Here is a 19,430-nt window from a genome sequence, read left to right on the forward strand (position 1 = left end):
GGTTGGCACAGTAGTGTAGCGGTTAGCGTAACACTATTACAGCACCGGCGACCCAGGTTTAATTCCGGCCACTGTCTGAGGAGTTTGTACATTCTCCCTGTGTCTGCGTGGGTTTCCTCTGGGTGCTCTGGTTTCCTCCCACATTCCAAAGATGTACGGGTTAGGAAGTTGCGGGCATGCTATGTTGGCACTGGAAGCATGGTGACACTTGTGGGCTGCCCCCAAAACGCTCTACGCAAAAGATGCATTTCACTGCGTGTTTCAATGTACACGTGACTAATAAAGATATCTTATCTTATATGCAGAGGATGTCAGCAAGGTTCTCAATGCATATTTTGCAACTGTTTTTGCAAAAGAGGGTGTAAAGCTAATGCTGCATTAAGGAGGACATGCAAAGTATTGGATGGAATAAACATAGCAAGAGAAGTAGCTCTTTGAAGTCGAGCCATAGAGGAAGGGATAAACCAAGGTTAAGTTTAAAATTATTGGAATCAATTCTGAGGGACAATATACGGTTAAAATTAAAACCCAAGGGATGAAAATTTGGCTCAGAGGCAGGGAAAAGGATGACTTTTTTTTCCGCAATGGAAAGGCTGATTAACCAATCCAACTACTACATTCCTCTAAAACCACTATCCGGTCTCCTCCAATTCTTCCCTTTTATAAACCTATTCAGTGCTTTGATGGAGTGAAATTGTGCACCAGAGCAATACTTGTCAGTTAGATCTCAATCAGAAGACCCACAGGTTAACAAAATTTTACCTGTATATGGATGAGAAGGCAGTCACCATTTTGCTTCTCCTCAGTGACTTGTGGGAATTGCTGATTAGTCAACCGTGAGCCAGGCCACCGGCCAAGCTTCCTTATAAAGTCTGTGGCCTTTTTCAATTCCATGACTGCATCTTCACTCTCTGAATAGTCACATGTGTTTATGGGCTCACTTCCTTGTTGGCGATACAACTGAGTGAGGTCACGGCTGCTGCCGCCAAGGTCAGAGAGGATGTCCTGAGCGCCTCCATCGTGAACGTCCACGTCCCTCGTTGTCACATTTACTCCGGTCACATCGGCCGACTCATCCAAATGAGCAGAGAGATTCTCCAATTGCCGAGCTAAATCCTCGAGCTCATTAAGCTTATATGGAAGGCTCAGGTATTCCTCATCGCTCCCCCATTCTTTATTTAAGGGAAGAATCTGTGCAGTGGACAAGAAGCTGGTGGAGTCGTCTCCAGATATTAAGTGGTTGGTAAATTCTTCACTTGAGTTCTTGGACAGAAAACCAGAATCGGTAATAGAATTGGTCAATGTGCAATCAGATGTGATTGTACTGTTAATCAAACTGTCAGAAAGTTGTGCTTTATTGATTCTGGAATGTTCCAAAAAAGATTTGGTAGATAGTCGTGCTTTTAAAGTCAGAGGAGAAGTCAAATTGGAAGGCTGATTACATGAAGGCAAAGGACTGGAGGAGCGTCGAGGAGCAGCAACAGATTCTCTGAGGTTGTTGTAGGCCCAGGATGGATTAGCAATGTCACTGCTGCTGGTCTGGTAAGCAGGCAAGGTCAACGTACTCTTTGATGTTAGTGTATTGGCAGGGGACAACAAAGACCCATCAGCTACAATGCCCGGATCCTTAAAACATGACCCACAGGACAGATCTTCACCATCTAACAAGTCCTTGGAGGTAAAATTCAATGGTCTTAAGGGATAAGTGAAGTCAAGCAAGGCCTGATATTCCTCATCAGGATCCCAGTCCGGCAAAGTCCGATCTCTAAATGCTTTAAAATAATCAGGAATTCTGGATGCCCAGTATTCTGATATGCAAGGGAGCATTTCTTTTCTATGCAGGGGTTCCGTACTAAAGTCAGCAGAGGTGTGGCATCCATTGGAAAGTTGGCCTAATGATGTATGTTTGCACAACTTCACATCTTGAATGCTTAGCATGGTCTCTCTTTTTGGCAAATGTTGAGAGAAAGTAGAAGTATCCAGACAAGTATTGTGTTTTGGAGTGGACAGGCACCTTCGACTGCTCGGTCTGTCAATCTCATTGTTGTTGGGAGGCGGCGTGGGTGAAATGCTGGGCCTCGTCACCTGCAGATCAAATCTACCAGAGGGTCTGTATGTTTGAGAAACCGAAGGCGGTGAGAAAGGCCGGATTGGTTCATTAGTCAGGGAGTCTGTTCCTTTGGCATTCAGTCTTTGTGGTCGTTCCACTCTTGACAAATTACCGGAGGTTGGGATGGAATATCTTCTATTCTTCTCCTGCATGGCAACACCCTAAAATGTTGAAGTAGTTATTAAATATGGATTTCTCAACAAAGAAATAAAGTCTCATATTTTCAATTGAGTCACCAGTCTTCTTAGAGAATACCGGGAATACAAGAGACACACACTGGCCAATTTGGAGTGGGAAGGAGGTGGTGGAAGAGCATGAAGGATTTTTTGAAAATTCAGCATTTCTGGCCACTTCCTCTCCCCTATAACAAAGCAAACATGTGAGAAAAAACAAGTGAGGGGGAAAAAAAAAGAGGAAAAAGCAAAAGAGAAAAAGGTGGAACAAAACAAGAAAGCAAGTACAAGGACAGAGAGAAAGAAAAAAGTTAAAGAGAAAGATTTACATAAGCATAGCGATTGCAAACTTCAGTGGCTGCAAACTGCTTTGAGATGTGCATGGAATATATCATATAAATACAAAACTTCTCTTAAAATCAAATAGCAGCATGCTACGGAGGGATCCTGGTCCTTACAAAGTCAATAAGTCGCCTTGATTTGTCCCAAAGTGAATTTAATAATGAGCTTAAGCAATACTATAACAGTTAAGTTTCCAATATATACAGCCCTCACATTTCTCACCTGTTTAGATCTTGAGGTTAAACTATGGCTCCCAAACTGACTGGACATCTGCTGGTGGCCGACAGATCTTCTTTGATCATTTACAGATTTTTCCTAAAAGGATTTTTGATTTTCTAGAGCAAAATGCAATTCAGACATCTTTCTTTCAGACTCGTTCCAAAGCCCCGTCATTCAAATGCTGGTAGCCTCCACAATCTTTCACAGTTGAAGGAATTAACGTTTTCCTTGAGGAGGAATCAAAGTTGTTAGAAAACAGTAACAGACAGGACCAATGAATAAATTCAGTGCAATCTGCTTCCACTCCGTATAATTCCATCTACTATACTCCTTGGGGTTGCTTCTAGCTGAACTGTCGGAAAAAAAATCTGAATCTTCCAGGCCATGAACTTACAAAATGAATACATGTACAATCGGGGACATTTCTGAAAAGCACAAATTGTTAAAACAATGAGTTTCATTCAGTTTACAGCACCAAGCTGAGCCACTCACCCCAACTGGTTTATGCTTTTCCCCATTTTGAGTGACAGATAGATGCAGAAATGACATTTACGCTGGCGTGGGTATCCAGAACCGAAGCCATTGCCTCAAAATAAGGGGCTGGCTTTTCAGGATAGAGAATGAGAAGATACTTCTTTACCCACAGGGTGGTGAATCTTTGGAATTCTCTACCCAAAACAATTGTGAAGCCTCAGTCACTGAGTACACTCATGACAGAGATTGACAGATTTTTAAATATGAAGGGAATCACCAGAGGAAAATACAGTAATGTAGCAATTAGGCAAAAGATCAGCTAGGATCTAATTGAACGACGGAGCAAAAAAAATGAGGTGCCAAATGGCCTATTCTTGATATTTCTTAAGTTAAGGTCAAACATGAGCAAATTATACAATGAGAGGAAATCATAAAGCATTAAAATAAACTTGTAAACTAAGAAAATAACTTGGGATATATAAACGTAGCTGACAGTTAGGAGTCAAGAATTCACAATAGATGGATGTGGTTTGTGAAGCGTTAGATGAATCATTAGTTTGGACCTACAGAAGAGCAAGAAATTTAGCCCAAGCAGGAGATCATTGTAACTTGAAGGAAGGGAACATGAACACAAAAATTGTTGATCACAGAAAAGAGGGGGGCAGGGCATTTAAAAACCCATCCGTGAGAAAAATGGGAGAGCCAGAAAGATACCACAAAATGAAGATTCTTCCTGCAGCAGTGAAGAAGAAAATTAATAGGATGATTTTGTTTTAAAACAGTGAAGGATTTTGGTAGTGAAGAGGAACTATTTTCTCATGGTAATTTTCTCATGAGGACATTAATACAAAATTTTCAATAAAGAGCTTGAAAGGCATTTTTATTTTCCCTCAGAGGGATATTGGAAGTTGGAAATCGACATGCACACAGGGGTGAACGGAGGAGTGCCAGTCACAGAAGCTGGTCATGGATCGCTCCATCAAAAGTGCTTTAGCAATTCAATACAGTTACGTGAAAAGGTACCCCTTGTTATCATCTGTATCATCTGGGCAGAGGTGGAACCTCAGATTCTAGACCTACTGGACAGACCAAAACACCGACCATGCAGGACTCTCGCTGTGCCTGGAGATTGTTACTGCTCAGAAGCAAATCAATAAAGCAACACCTGCTTTTGTCCAGCACTTTCACATCTCAAAAGTACTTAAATCAGCTGCAAATACAGTCACTGGAACAAAGTAGGAAATACTATAGACCATTTGTGCACAGCAAGCTCCCACAAATAGCAATGCAGCAGTAAATTTGGCCAGGATTTTGATTGGTATGACTGAGGGATAAATATTGGTCAGGATGCCAGGAATAACCCTCTCCTCTTCAAAACCGTGCTATGGAATTGTCCACGTTCACCCGAGAGGACAGACAGTGAAGTTTAACATTTTATTTGGAGGACAATGCCTCCAATAATGCAAAATTCTCACTGTTACACTGCAACGTCAAGCTAGATTTTTGTTTTTAAGACCCTGGAGAGGAATTTGAACCTATAACCAATAGACTGAAGCAGTAGAAGTCCTATTGTAAAGCAAACAGGATACTGGTATCGTATTGATACTGTTTGACAACTTGGGGATCAAGTCAAAAGCTGTCAAGCAAAACCCATGCAGTGTCTGGAACAGATCATCAGAAGTACCGTGGTCAACTCTGATCATTGGGATACAAGTGGAAGATTCAAGCTGTGAAGGATTACAAAAACAGACAAGGGAAGCACAAGTTCTTCAGGTTGTGAAAGCAGACATTAAGCACTATATTTCTGCATATTCTTATAGACAATATTATATGAACAAAGGAAAGATTAATGCAGAGAAAGACTCCATAGTATGCCATCGTCCTAGAACAAGGAGAAAGGTTGACAACAATGTTTGAAGATTGAAGTCGTGAAGAGATCTTTCCAGCAAAAATGGTCAACACTTCCAGAGAGGTGGAAGCAAAGGTCCAAAATTAACATTGGAGTCACTTTGATCAAAGCTGAGATCTCACCATCCTATGCAAGTACGATAAAATTGGAAAAGAATTTTAGATTGAGTCATGTCTTGTAACTGTCAAAATGCAAGAAAATAGGAGGCCACTCAGCCCTTCAAGCCTGTCCCACCACTCAATATGATCATGACTGATGTGCTCTAGGCCTTGACTCCTCTTCAGTCCCAGTTCCCCACTCTCTCAAAGATTGATCTGCTTCCTCCTTTAAATACCTCCAGCAACCTAGCCTCCACAGTCCTCCAGGTTAGGAAATTCCAGAGGATTAAAACCAATCCATGCTGCAGAACATTAACATACTCACTGCTTGGTTAATTTCAAATGGTATCCCAAACGCAGCTATAGAAAACAAAATATCATTCCAGCTATCCTATTACTCATTTATGCAACACTATTTCTCAGAAAGCTGGTGCAAGAATCAAATGCTCAATGAGCAACATTAGTAAGAATGCACACAACCCAGGCTCAAAGTTTCTGAGCTTTAATAGAGCTCATTCGCTTCAGTTGCCAGGAAACTAAACTGTGTGGCAAAATGAATGCGAAACACTCGGACTGAAAAATACAATGGATCAATGGTCTGCCACTCTTTTCCCATTTTTACAGGCTTCATGTTTCCTTCTGCAATGCAAGTCTTTGTTTCATTGCTAAGCAGCCACTCATTGTAACTTTTCAGTACACTGATTGGAGCAATGTAATGTCTACTATTGGAACTGGGAAAAACAGAAGCTGTGATCCTACACAGGAGGTCACAGTTTTCCAGCTGGAACAAGAGAAGGACTTCCGAATGCATGGTCTGAGCAAGCCCTCAAGACTAGGGCACAGAACAAAGATTGACGCCCTCTTCTGAGAAGCTGTAACTGCCCTTGACCTAGACAATATAAACTTTGACAAGCTGTAACATACTCCATCAAGACACTGCTTGGAGGATGCAACAAAGCCCAACTGCTTGAACTTTGAAGATACATGCATTTTGATGTACATTATACAATGTGTATTCCTCCCCATCTTTTATGATTGAGACCCAAGGGAGTGCACTGGTGTTTAAATTAGACCGTTTTTAGAGAGGCATACATGATGTTGTAGAGTCATATCGAGATACAGCACAGAAATAGGCCCTTTGGCCTACCAGCGACCATCAACTGCGCCGCCTTTGCACGTGGCCTCCCCGCCGCCGGGGTAGGTTGGTGCTCGATTCAGCCGACATGCCCCTTGCAGTGCTCATTTACACTAATCCCACGTTACCTTTTTTTTTAAATTCTCCCCACATTCTTATCTTCTCTCCACAGTTGAAATATCCTCAATGTGGTGCCCAGAATTATCCATAAAGCTCCCTATTGAGACCTAACCAGTGATTAATAAAGTTTCAGCACGATCTCTTAGCTTGGTTCCCAAACCAGCAACTCATCTTATCCTACCTCATGAAGAATTTGTACACATGGACATTGTGATCTTGTTGCTTGCCTTGCATGGCAAAAAATTATTACTGTGCATTTTCTTTCCATAATGGCCCTCAGAGGTCCATCACTCCACATTTTGTAGAAGGTGAACTGCACTAAAGGGGGTCCTCTGAAACTACAAAAAGGCAAACGTGCATTTACAGAGCATCTTCAACAAAATGTCCTAAAGCTGAAGTATTTCTTTTTTGTTTGGAAGTGTGGTCACTATTGCAAGGAGCAAGCAAGAAGCCTGGTAGCAATACTTTGCAACCAAACAACACAAAAACTGCAGATTAGAAAATGCTTTCCAACAAACTTTTTTTTAATGCCATAACACAAAACATCTGGATGGCTTCTCCGTAGCAAAGATAACCAATGCATTGAGCTCAGATGATACTGCATGTTGCAACAAACTGTAAAACATATTCTGCTCCTGTGTGTAGCACAGCTGCCTGAGTCAGATCCCTGGGGCTCATTTCAAAGACACAAACATATAACCTAGGCTGGCATCTCCAATGTCATACAGAGCGTGTTGTATTGCCAGAGGTAACATCTTCTGGATGAAATGTTAAACCGTGTCTACCTTGCTAATCGAGAGATAACTATTCTCCAGGACAGTTGGGAGAGTTTCTTTTGAAAAGGTGGACGGAGCCCCAGTTTGAAAAGCTTCCAACCACAGCAGGTAACTCAAATACAAGAGTGCCATACATTAAAGATATTTAATTAGCATCTCCCATGAGGATTTCCATAACAGATAAGCAACAATACATTATGTTCCAAGGACCTCGTGTGCCTGTGTTACTAGCTGGGAGGCTGAGGAAGCGTAACAATGAGCAGACAGTAATACTTGCTCAGTTTGGCTCCATGTCTCAAATTCTCCCTCCCTCCCCAGATCTCAGTTCAAATAATGCTGTTAACAACAGGACACTCACTATAAACCACTTGCCTGCTTTGGGGTGCGATCCCTGGAATGGTTTTGACAGGCCTTTCACTCCAATCGGTGTCACCCTGCTCAACTTTACTTAAATATCCATGCACCAGATATTGACTTCGCTGGCAATGCTGCCATTTATTGTCTATTCCCCATGCTCATGAACCAAGGTATTTAAGAGTCAACCCCAACTGTTGATTTAGAGGTTGAAGGCATGGAAACCTTCTCTACCCCAACTGAGAAATAATTGTTAGGCTACCGACTGGACACAGCTTTTGTTTTACCAGAGGATTTTGTTGCCAAGCAGCAATGGCCAGAGCAGTTCCACCTACTATTTTCTTTGGCTTTGGCAGAAGGAATTTTCATGCTCTTAAATCTGCAAAGAAAAAGTTCTAATGCTCACGTGAATACCAGTGGTCACAAAAGATTTTTTCTCTAAGCAGCAGAACAATAACTTTTCCTTTGCAGGGATCCTTCTAGAACAAGTTGAGACTTGCCAGTCCCCATTTGCTCAGAGAGTGGGTGACCCCTCTGAGAAACATTGGAACAGAAACTTGCAGAATGCCAGCAGCCAGGTGAGCGAGTGCAGCAACAGGGCAGAGTTGGATCAAGTGTCTACTTAAGCTGCACAAAATTCAAGTGACACCTGTAATAAAGATCCAAAGCAAACCACTCCTCATCCGAATAAAGATTAAAAGCTTCTTTTTCACTCTATCATTTGATATCTGCTTAGGTCAACCATGGTAAAATAGTCAAAGTCCATCAGAGGCCAGTCCTACTCTCAAACTACTTGGCACTGGGCACCTGAGGCAGGCATGGTAGTGTAGCAGTTAGCGTAATGCTATTACAGCGCCAGCAACCCAGGTTCAATTCCGGCCGCTGTCTGTAAGCATTTTGTACGTTCTTCCTGTGTCTGTATGGGTTTCCTCTCGGTGCTTCAGTTTCCCCCCACATTCCAAAGACGTACAGGTTAGGAAGTTGTGGGTATGCTATGTTGGTGCCGGAAGCGTGGCGACACTTGCGAGCTGCCCCCAGAAAACACTATGCAAAAAGATGCTTTTCACTGTGTTTCGATATACATGTGACTAATAAAGAAATCTTATCCCAATCCATTTGTTTGTTTTATGAAATTTACTCATGAACAGTACTGAAAATGAAGTGTTCTTACTAGACTGTTATTGTCCATGAGAAGAGCTCGTGTCCACTTCAGTAACCAATTATTCTTAGTGGGAATAGATGATAGAAGTGCAAGGCTCCCAGTATTATATCACAATTCCTAATATTGGGTGGGAATCGCGTCAAAACTCCCAAGTGCTCCAAATTCCAGCTTCTGTGACCAAAATTCAGGTTTAGACTTGGGTTCAAATAGACTCTTAAAAATGATTATAGCAAAAGAAATTCTTACTTGCAGCCTTCAAGAAAAAGGGTTGTGTTGATAGCAGTAGGAATGGTTATGGTTCACTGTTGGTTGTGTCGAGGCATGGATTATGCACAACACTGAACCTGCACACCCACCCCAAATTCTCACACAGAACAGGTTGGGATTTTTTCCCACTGGCAAAAGGAAAGCAGAGGAGCATTGGACAGAAAAAGTCCTCAATTTTGACCAGCAGTTTTTTTTAAATTTTGTTTTTTTTGTTGTTTTGGAGTTCAACCAAACATTTCTCCGATTTTGAATGATTTATTCTCAACATTTCAGATGAAACCACTAAGGTTCAAACCAATGTGATCAGAAATATGATTTCCAACTAAACTGAGGTATTCTGGCTGTCAAACAACAACTTGCATCTTCAACATTGTAAACTTCACAGGAACATCAACAAACAACGTTTAACATCAAATCACGTAAAGAAACAAGAATAGATGCCTGAAACTTTAATCAAAAAGGTAGGTGGGGCCTTGAGTTGGAAGAGGTTTGGGAAGACCATAAGACAGAGGAGCAGAATTAGGCCATTTGGCCCATCGATTCTGCTCTGCCATTCGATCATGGCTGATTTATTATTCCCTCTCAACCCCATTCTCCTGCCTTCTCCCCGTAACCTTTGACGCCCTTACTAATCAAGAACCTATCAATCTCTGCTTTAAATACACCCAATGACTTGGCCTTCACAGCCGTCTGTGGCAGTGAATTCCACAGATTCACCACCTTCTGGCTAAAGAAAGTCCTCACCTCTGTTCCAAAGGGACATCCTTTTATTCTGAGGCTGTGCCCTCTTGGTCCTGGACTCTCCCAATACTGGAAACATCCTCTCCATGTCCACTCTATCCAGGCCTTTCAATATTCGGTAGGTTTCAATGAGACCCCTCCCCCCCCCCCCCCAAATCCTTCTAAACTCCAGCGAGTACAGGCCCAGAGCCATCAAACACTCCTCATCTGCTAACCCTTTCATCCCCAGGATCATTCTCGTAAGCCTCCTCTGGACCCTCTCCAACGCCAGCACATCCTTCCTTAGATATGGGGCCCAAAACTGCTCACAATACTCCACATATAAATTATAAAGCCTCAGCATTACATCCTTCCTTTTATATTCTAGTCCTCTCAAAATAAATGCCAACATTGCACTTGCCTTCCTTACTACTGACTCAACCTGCAAGTTAACCTTTAGGGAATCCTGCACGAGGACTCCCAAGCCCCTTTTGCACCTCCGATTTCTGAATTCTCTCCCCATTCAGAAGATAGCCTATGCCTTTATTCCTTCTACCAAAGTGTATGACCATACACTTCCCTGTGCTGTACTCCATCTGGAATTGGAATATTATTGTCACTTGTACCGAGGTACAGCGAAAAACTTGTCTTGCATACTGTTTATACAGATCAATTCGTTACACAGTGCATTGAGGTAGCACAAGGTAAAATAATAGAGAATGGAGAGTAGTGTCACAGCTAAAGAGAAAATGCAGTGCAGGTAGACAATAAGGTGCAAGGTCATAACAAGGTAGATTGAGGTCAAGAGTCCATTTTATCATACTAGGGAACCGTTCAATAGTCTTATAACAGCAGGATAGAAGCTGTCCTTGAGCCTGGTGGTACGTGCTTTCAGGCTTTTGTATCTTCTGCCTGATGGGAGAGGGGAGAATAGAGAATGTTGCGATCCCAAGCCATGATGCATCTGGGTAGGATGCTTTCCATGGTGCATCAATAAAAGTTGGTGAGTGTCAAAGGGGACGTGCCAAATTTCTTTAGTCTCCTGAGGAAGTAGAGGCGTTGGTGAGCTTTCTTGGCCATGGCGTCTGCATGGTTGGCCCAGGACAGGATTGGTGCTGTTCACTCCTAGGAACTTGAAGCTCTCAACCCTCTTGACCTCAGCACCATTGATGCAGACAGATGCATATGTACTGCCCCCCTTCCTGAAGTTAATGACCAACTCTTTTGCTGACATTGAGGGAAAGGTTGTTGTCATGACACCATGTCACTAAGCTCTCTATCTCCTTCCTGTACTCCGAATCATCATTATTTGAGATACGTCCCTCTGCCACTTCTTCACCCATTCTCCCAACCTATCCAAGTGCTTCTGAAGACTCGCTGCTTCCTCAACACTACATGTCCCTCCACCTATCTTTTTATCATCCGCAAACTTGGTCACAAAGCCATCAATTCCATCATCTGGATCATTAACATATAATGTGAAAAGAAGCGGATCCAATGCCACCCCCTGGGGAACACCCCTAGTCACCTGCAGCCAACCAGAAAAGGCCCCCTTTATTCCCACTCTTTGCCTTCTGCCAGTCAGCCAATCTTCTATCCATGCCAGGACCGTTCCTGTAATACCATGGGCTCCTATTGTGTTTAGCAGCCTCATGTTCAGCACCTTGTCAAAGGCCTTCTGAAAATCCAAGTAAGCAACATCCACCAACTCACCTTTGTCAATCCTGCTGGTTACTTCCTCATAGAATTCCAACAGATTTGTCAGGCAAGATCTTCCCTTAAGGAAACCATGCTGACTTCAGCCTATTTAATCATGTGCTCCCAAGTGCCCAGAAACCTCATCCTTAATAATGAACTTTAAAATCTTACTACCCACTGAAGTCAGGCTAACCAGCCTATAATTTCCTGTATTTTGCCTTACTCCCTTCTTCAAGAATGGAGTGATATTAGCAATTTTCAGATTCTTGAAAGATCACTACTAATGCCTCCACAAGCTCTTCAGCTGCCTCTTTCAGAACCCTGGGGTGTAGTCCATCCAGTCCAGTTGGCTTATCTACCTTCAGGCCTTCCAGCTTCCCAAACACCTTCTCCTTAGTAATAGCGACTACACTCACTTCTGCCCCAACTCTCACGAATTTCTGGTAACGTTGCTGGTGTTTTCCACAGTGAAGACTGATGCAAAATACTTATTCAGTTTGTCTGCCACTTCTTTGTTCCCCATTACTACCTCTGCAGCGTCATTTTCCAGTAGTCCAATGTCCATTCTTGCCTCTCTTTTACTCTTTACATATCTGAACAAACTTTTGGTATCCTCTTTTATATTATTAGCTAGCTTCCCTTCATATTTCACCTTTCCTCCCTTATTGCTATTTTTAAGTTGCCTTCTGTTGGTTTTTAAAAGCTTCCCAATCCCTAGCTCCCTCTCTTTTGCTTGTATGCTGTCTTTGACTTCCCTTGCCAGCCACGGTTGCCTCATCCACCCTATAGAATGCTTCTTCTTCTTTGGGATGAAATGATCCTGTGTCTTCTGAATTACTCCTAGGAACTCCTGCCATTGCTGCTCTATCGTCATCCCTGCTAGGGTCCCCTTCCAATCAATTTGGGCCAGCTCCTCTCTCATGCCTCTGTAGTTACCTTTACTCAACTGTAATATTGATACATCTCATTTTAGCTTCTCCCTCTCAAACTACAGGGTGAATTCTATCATATTATGATCACTGCCTCCTGAGGGTTCCTTTACCTTAAGATCCCTTATCAAATCTGGTTCATTGCACAACACCAAATCCAGAACTGCCTTTTCCCTAGCAGGTTTGACCACAAGCTGCTCTAAACAAAACATCTTGTAGGCATTCTACAAATTCCTTCTCTTAGGATCCAGTGCCAACCTGATTTTCCCAGTCTACCTGCATGTTGAAGTCCGCCATGACCATGGTAACATTACCTCTCTTACATGCCTTTTCTATCTCCTATTGTAATTTGTACCCGACATTATGGCCACTATTCGGTGGTCTGCATATAACTCCCATCAGCGTCTATTTACCCTTGCAGTTTCTTAACTCTACCCACAAGGATTCTACATCTCCTGATCCTATGTCACTTCTTGCTAAGGATTTGATTTCATGTTTTACCAACAGAGCCACCCCACCCCCTCTGCCCACCTGCCTGTTTTGTCGATAGGATGTGTATCCTTGGATGTTTAGCTCCCAGCCGTGATCTTCTTTCAGCCACGACTCTGTGATGCCCACAGCATCATACCTGTCAATTTCTAACTGCGCTATAAGCTCATCTACCTTGTTTCATATACTGCGTGCATTCCAGAGTATCTAGCAAGGAAATTCCGGAGTATCTGACCTTGGCAACTGAAGATATTCCACCAACGGAGTAATTAAATTCAGGTATGCTCACTCTTATCACAAGACAGGAGATGGTCAATCAGCCCATTGGGTCTATGCTGGCTTCCAGAGGAGCAATCCTCTGGTCCAACCCTCCTCATTTCCCTATAGCTCATTCTCTCTTGGACATACCCATCAATTCTTCTTTGATTCTTTTTGCTGCTAACACCAAGTGGTAATTTACAGCAACCAATTGACCTACTGACACATCTTTGGGATGTGAGAAGATATTGGGCCACCTGTAGGAAACCACACACATTCACAGGGAAAGTGTGCAAATTCCATGTGGAGGGCACCCGAGATCAGAATTGAACAGGTGTCCCTGGGGTGGTTGGTAGCTGCGCTAAATGCCACAAAACAAAGCACAAAGACCTTGTGTAACCATGGCCAGCGAGTCCTGTCCACTGTTATGTCTCCCCAGCAGGTCACGTTCCTTCAGCATTGTCTACATGCTTCCAGGCATGGAAAACAGCTGAAAGCAGTCAAGAAGGAGCAAAGGGACATTGAAAGCAAAATCACTTCCCTCAACAAGAAAGAAAAGGCTGGGGCCCTGGCAGAGATACTTGTATCATCACTAGCTATAGGCGAGGTAATGGATGACTAGAGAGTGGCTATTGTTGTAACTTTATTGAAGAAGGGCTACAAGGACAAGCCAGGAAACTACAGGCCAATGAGTCTAACATCAGTGGTGGGAAAGTTACTGAGGGGATTCTTAGAGACAGGATCTACCTGCATTTGGAAAGGTAAGGACTGATTAGGGATAATCAGCAATGGCTTTGTGCATGGGAAATCTTGTCTCACAAATTTGATTATTTTTTTTTAAAAAGAGGAGACCAAGAGGATTGATGAGGGCAGGGCTTAGATATTGTCTGCATGGACATTAGTAAGACCCTTGACCAGGTCCCAGATGGCAGGCATGTCTGGAAGATTAGATCACATGGAATCCAGAGTGAGCTAGCCAACTGGATACAAAATTGGCTTGGTGGTAGGAGTCAGAGAGTGGTGCTGGAGGGTTGGTTTTCCAGCGTGGAGGCCTGTGACCAGTGGTGGGTCACAGGGATTGGTGCTGGGTTCATTGTGTGTAATCCACATCAACAATTTGGATGAGAACATAGTTGGCATGGTTAATAAGTCTGTGGACAAAATTGGTGAAGGACATTATCCAAGATCACTATAGAAACAAAACCAACTGGGAAAGTGGGCAAAGGAATAGCAAATGAAATTTAACTCGTAGAGGTACGAAGTGTTGCATTTTGGGAAGTTAAATCAGGACAGTAAATGGCAGGGCCCTGGAGAGTGTTGTAGAAAAGAGAGACCTTGGGGTACAGGTACATAATTCCCTGAAAGTGGCGACAGATAGACAGGGTGGTGAAGAAATGATTTGGCATGCTTACCTTCAGTCAAGGCACCGAGTATAAGAGTTGGGATTTCATGTTACAACTGTACAAGTTGCTGGTAAGGCCATACTTGGAGTATTGTATGCAGTTGTGGCCACCCAGCTATAGAAACAATGTCCTTAATCTGGAAAGAGTGCAGAAAAGATTCACAAGGATACCAGGACTGGAGGGGTCGAGCTATAAGGAAAGGCTGGATACGCTGGACTTTTTCTCCCCGGAGTATGGGATGATATTATAGAGGTATGGACATAGATAAGGTGAAAAGTCACACTTTTTTCCTCAGGGTAGGGGAGTATAAAACAAGAGGGCATAGGTTAGAGTGAAAGGGGAAAGATTCAAAGATGACCTGGACGCTCAACTTTTCCCCACAGAGGGTAGTGTATGTGGAACGAGCTCCCTGAGGAAGTGGTAGAGGCAGGTACAGTTGCAACATTTAAAAGACATTTAAACAGGTACATGGATAGGAAAGATTTGGAGAGGTATGGGTCAAATGAGATTAGGTCAGGCAGGCAGGCAACTTGGTCAGCATGGATGCATAGGGCTGAAGGGCCCACTTCCATGCTGTATGACTCTATGACTCAGTCTGACACATCAGGAAACTTCCAATCTGTTAAGGAACAGAAGATGGACATGCAAAAAGCAACGTACAAGTATGGGCATGCCAGGAAACCAATGAAAGGGGAGGTACAGGATCAGGCCAGAGGTTGTAGGTCACACATTGACACCTCCAGATAAGTATCCAACCATAACTGGTAACACCATTTCCCAGCATTGCCACCACCTGGGTAGTGATTTGCACAAGATGAAAAAAGGATTCAAAGCACAGCACGGCCGGAATTATAAGGTCAGATTCACTCACCCACTACCAGTGGAAACGTGTAGTGGCATGTTCCACAACAATGGAGTATTATCACAAATCCTACTTACCATATTATTTTACAGTCTCTCATCAATGTGTATTAGCTCAAGTGTTGATTCCCTCTGCACAATTACAGGTGTTAACCCTTTCAAAATCAATCCAAATTCAACAGGTTGCACACAAGCACTTTCATTAAAGCAAAAAAAATTCAAAGCATGTTCCTGCAGTGATTATAAAACACTTTTATACAAAATTCTCAAGGACTTTGGAGCAGATGACTAAAGCTTGGCCTAGAGGTGTAAACCTTACAGGAGGAGAGGAAGGTGGAGGTTCAGGGAATTCCAGTGGAGAGGCCAAACAGCCAAAGGCACAAGTGGCAGAGTGATGAAAGTCCAGGAAGCGCGAGAGCCCAGAGTTTGGATGAGCAGAGATCTTATGCCCTTGGAGATACAGAGAAGAAGGAGAGATCAAGACCAATGAGGGATTTGAATACAAAAAGACAAGAACTTCCAGCGAGCACAAAGGGGTGATAGCCAAAGAGGTTTTGGGTGCAAGTTAGGCTACAATCTGCAGTCTTTAGGATGGTAGAAGATGCAATGGTGTCCAGGAGAGCATTATTTTAGTGCAAGAAACAGCACTGGACTAGAAATCCCAGAGCCCATCCATCAACTTCCCCCCTCTATAACTTGACTCATTTCCTTCTTCACTGTTACAGCTGCTGAAAGCTTCACTCACTTTTGTATCACCTCCAGATTGACTTTCCATTGAGCCCCTCAACCTCCACCTCAACTGTTCCTCCAGGCTCTGAACTCCATAATACCAAATAACTCAGAAAATGTCACATTCATCTTTCCTCGCCAAATAACATCCCACAGGGATTCTCAACATCTCCATCTTGTTATACCTCTCCCCAACTTCAAAAGGCTCCTCAAAACGTTGACCTCCTTGACTGCATCATCTCTCCCACTTGCACCCAACGTCATTGCAAAGGCCCCATTCTGTTGCAAATGGACGGAGACAGTACAATGATCTGCCAGCTCCCTTAACGGAAGTTTTACTTAAAGGAAAAAAAAAGGACTCCTTCACTGGTATGCTTTTGTCTTAAAGAAAATCAGCAGCCCTCAAAAAAGAAGTGACCAGTATATAGACAAAGGAAATATAATCAATGACCAGAATGGACAAAGATGTTTAAACTATGTGCAACAAACAATATGCTGGAGGAACTCAGCGGGTCAAGCAGCACCTCCAGCCTATTGTTTGTTGCTCCAGATTCCAGCATCTACAGTCTCTCGCGTCTCCCTAATGGAACTACGTGTTGCTTTGTCTGAGAAAATGGTTGCAAAGTTAGTCTCATTGATCTTAGATCCCCTACTGAAACAGCATTCTTGATTCATTGATTATACATTTGTTCTTCTTATACTTACGAGGTACTTATCAATTACTTTGAACTTCCAAAGGACACTCAAACATCAATAATTTACACACTTTTCTCAGCTAATTTCTTTCAGTAGATGAAGCACTGAGCTACACGTTGATGGAATGCTCTTCCACATCTTTTAAATGAACACAATTTAAATCAAGTGCAAATAAAACAAGCCATATATTTCCTTCTGTTGCTCTCTTTCAGTCTATTTGTTCCTACCTGACTGGGACGGATCAATGACTGGCATCCACCGTTCACATGTGGAGAAACCCACAGTGCCATTAGTCCATGTCAGAGCACCCTGTGGTGCAGCAGGTAAACATCCCAAGATGTACATTAATGGCGATGTGGCAAAACCATTCCTGGCGGCCAGAATTCTGGCCTCAGGCAAAATGGCTGACTACAGTCACCGTGGTGAACAGGGCAACTGGGCACAGTCAGCAAAGTGGTTATTGACCTAGTGCTGTTGCACTCAAATGGTGGAAACCACAGAAAAGACTTGTGGGTAACCTGTCTGATGGTCTTTACTCAAAGTCCTCCTTCATTATGACTTAATTTCCATCACTGCCTGTACATGAATGCAAGACCTTTTGGTTGGCTGTCTCACTCAGACTCATTGTGTGTCGACTTTATTGAGGGTCTGCACGTGCCTAAAAGCAGGCAGCTGCTGGTAATATATCAACATACTCTTTCTTGCAAGCTCCCACTATCTTCTTGCAAAGGAGCTTTGCGACAGCTTGGAAAGGAACATTACCTCCTCCCACACCACCGCCACCCCAACAGGTGAGATTGCAACTTGCAGTCAGAGACTGCAAACCGGCACGCTATATTCTCCATTCAGGGCAAATCTCATCAGCATTTGTGCACAGGAACAATAAACACTTATACATAAAGGTGCTTCATTGAAGCATTCAGGCAAAAATCCAACACTGAGTGACACAAGGACAAGTGACCAAAGGCATTGGGAAAGAGGTAGTTTTTAAGGAGCACTGTTAGGGATTCAGCAGTTACGGGATTATGAAATCATTAGGATTTTAAGGAGATTTGGTATGTCACCAAAGACTCTTGCAAATTTCTACAGATGTACAGTGGAGAGCATTCTGATTGGTTGCATCACAAGCTGGTACAGAGCCTCCAATGCACAGGATCGAAAGAGGCTGCAGAGGGTTGTAGACTCAGCCAGCTCCATCACGGACACAATCCTCCCCACCACCAAGGACATCTTCAAGAGGTGGTGCCTCAAGAAGGCAGAATCCATCACCACCCGGGACATGGCCTCTTCACATTACTACCATCGGGGAGGAGGTACAGGAGCCTGAAGACCCACACTCAACGATTCGGGAACAGCTTCTTATCCTCCGCCATCAAATTTCTGAACAGTCCATAAACCCGTGAACCCATAAACACTACCTCGTTATTCTTCTTTTGCACCGTTATTTTTGTAACTTATATTAAGTTTTGTGTCTTCATGTCTTGCACTGTACTGCTGCCACAAAACAACAAATTTCATGACACGTCTGTGATAATAAACCCGATTTTGAATAAAGCAGACATTAATTCAAACAAGAACCAGTCTTCAGTTCTTAATGTAAATTGCAAGCAGTAATGAGTTTGAAGTTAAAAGGACACCTTTGTAATCAAACAGCACTGTCTGCAGAGCACAGGCTGCTGGCCCACAGAAGGGGGGTTGGCTACTCAAGAGATATGATTTGCAAAGTGAAGTGACCATGAGACGTTCTCATCTGCATCAGCAAAACATAAAACAAAGGGGTTACGTTAACTGGCCGACATCAAACCAGGCAACATGGGCCAAGTTATTTTGCATCATTGTGACCAAGCTCAAGGAAGCTTGCAGACCAGACTGATGTCGTCACATAGCACATCAAACATGGTCACAGGCATATTTGATCAATCAATAGTTGGGATATTTTTGTACTCCGGGAGTTAGCCCTCACAGCATTAACAATGGGTGCCTGGGATCTCTGTCCTCAGAATTTTTTTAGACCATGCACGTGAATTCCTTTGTCCCAAAGGTGTTTGAACATTCAGAGGTTTCGCCCATTTTAGATATGTAATTCAGTGGAAGCATTGTTTACTTCAATATTTTGAGTCTGACAATGTCATTGTAACTATTGAAATTGTATTGAATCACCTGCTGTTACCTTTGATCTTATGGGTATAAAAATGTGATGTACTTCAAGTTTGGGAGACTCTACTGAGAGGGTCTCCAGGAGAATGCCTGCTTGTCATGATGAATAAAGACTTCTGTATCACCAGCTTCAGTGGCTCTCCGGTGACTCAGATCACAGTCACAAAAGAACTATATATATTTAAAAAAAAGAGGAAATAGAGACAGAGAAGTTCACAGAATTCCAGAGCTTGGGCCTAGGTTGAAGGCACAGCCGTCGGTGACACCGCAACTTAAATCAAGAAGGTACAAGTGGCCGCTCCTGGAGGAGCACAGATACTCAAAGTTTGTAGGACCAAAGAAAACCAGAGA

At 43.0% G+C, this 19,430-nt stretch overlaps 1 protein-coding gene across 3 annotated transcripts in view; it reads right to left on the bottom strand.

The window, feature by feature from the left end:
• The window catches only part of cep68 (centrosomal protein 68), a 47,234-nt gene that overhangs the window by 23,621 nt on the left and 4,183 nt on the right, over nt 1-19,430 (bottom strand). For all 3 annotated transcript variants that reach the window (XM_052010874.1, XM_052010876.1, XM_052010875.1), the window contains exons 2-3: nt 2,848-3,071; nt 763-2,271 (exon numbers count right to left, since the gene is read on the bottom strand). In XM_052010874.1, the coding sequence (XP_051866834.1) occupies nt 763-2,271; nt 2,848-2,895 (1,557 nt within the window). In that variant the 5' untranslated portion in view covers nt 2,896-3,071. The remainder of the gene's footprint in view (nt 1-762; nt 2,272-2,847; nt 3,072-19,430) is intronic.

This window comes from Pristis pectinata, chromosome 3 (assembly GCF_009764475.1).
Source record: "Pristis pectinata isolate sPriPec2 chromosome 3, sPriPec2.1.pri, whole genome shotgun sequence".
Taxonomy (NCBI): Eukaryota; Metazoa; Chordata; class Chondrichthyes; order Rhinopristiformes; family Pristidae; genus Pristis; species Pristis pectinata.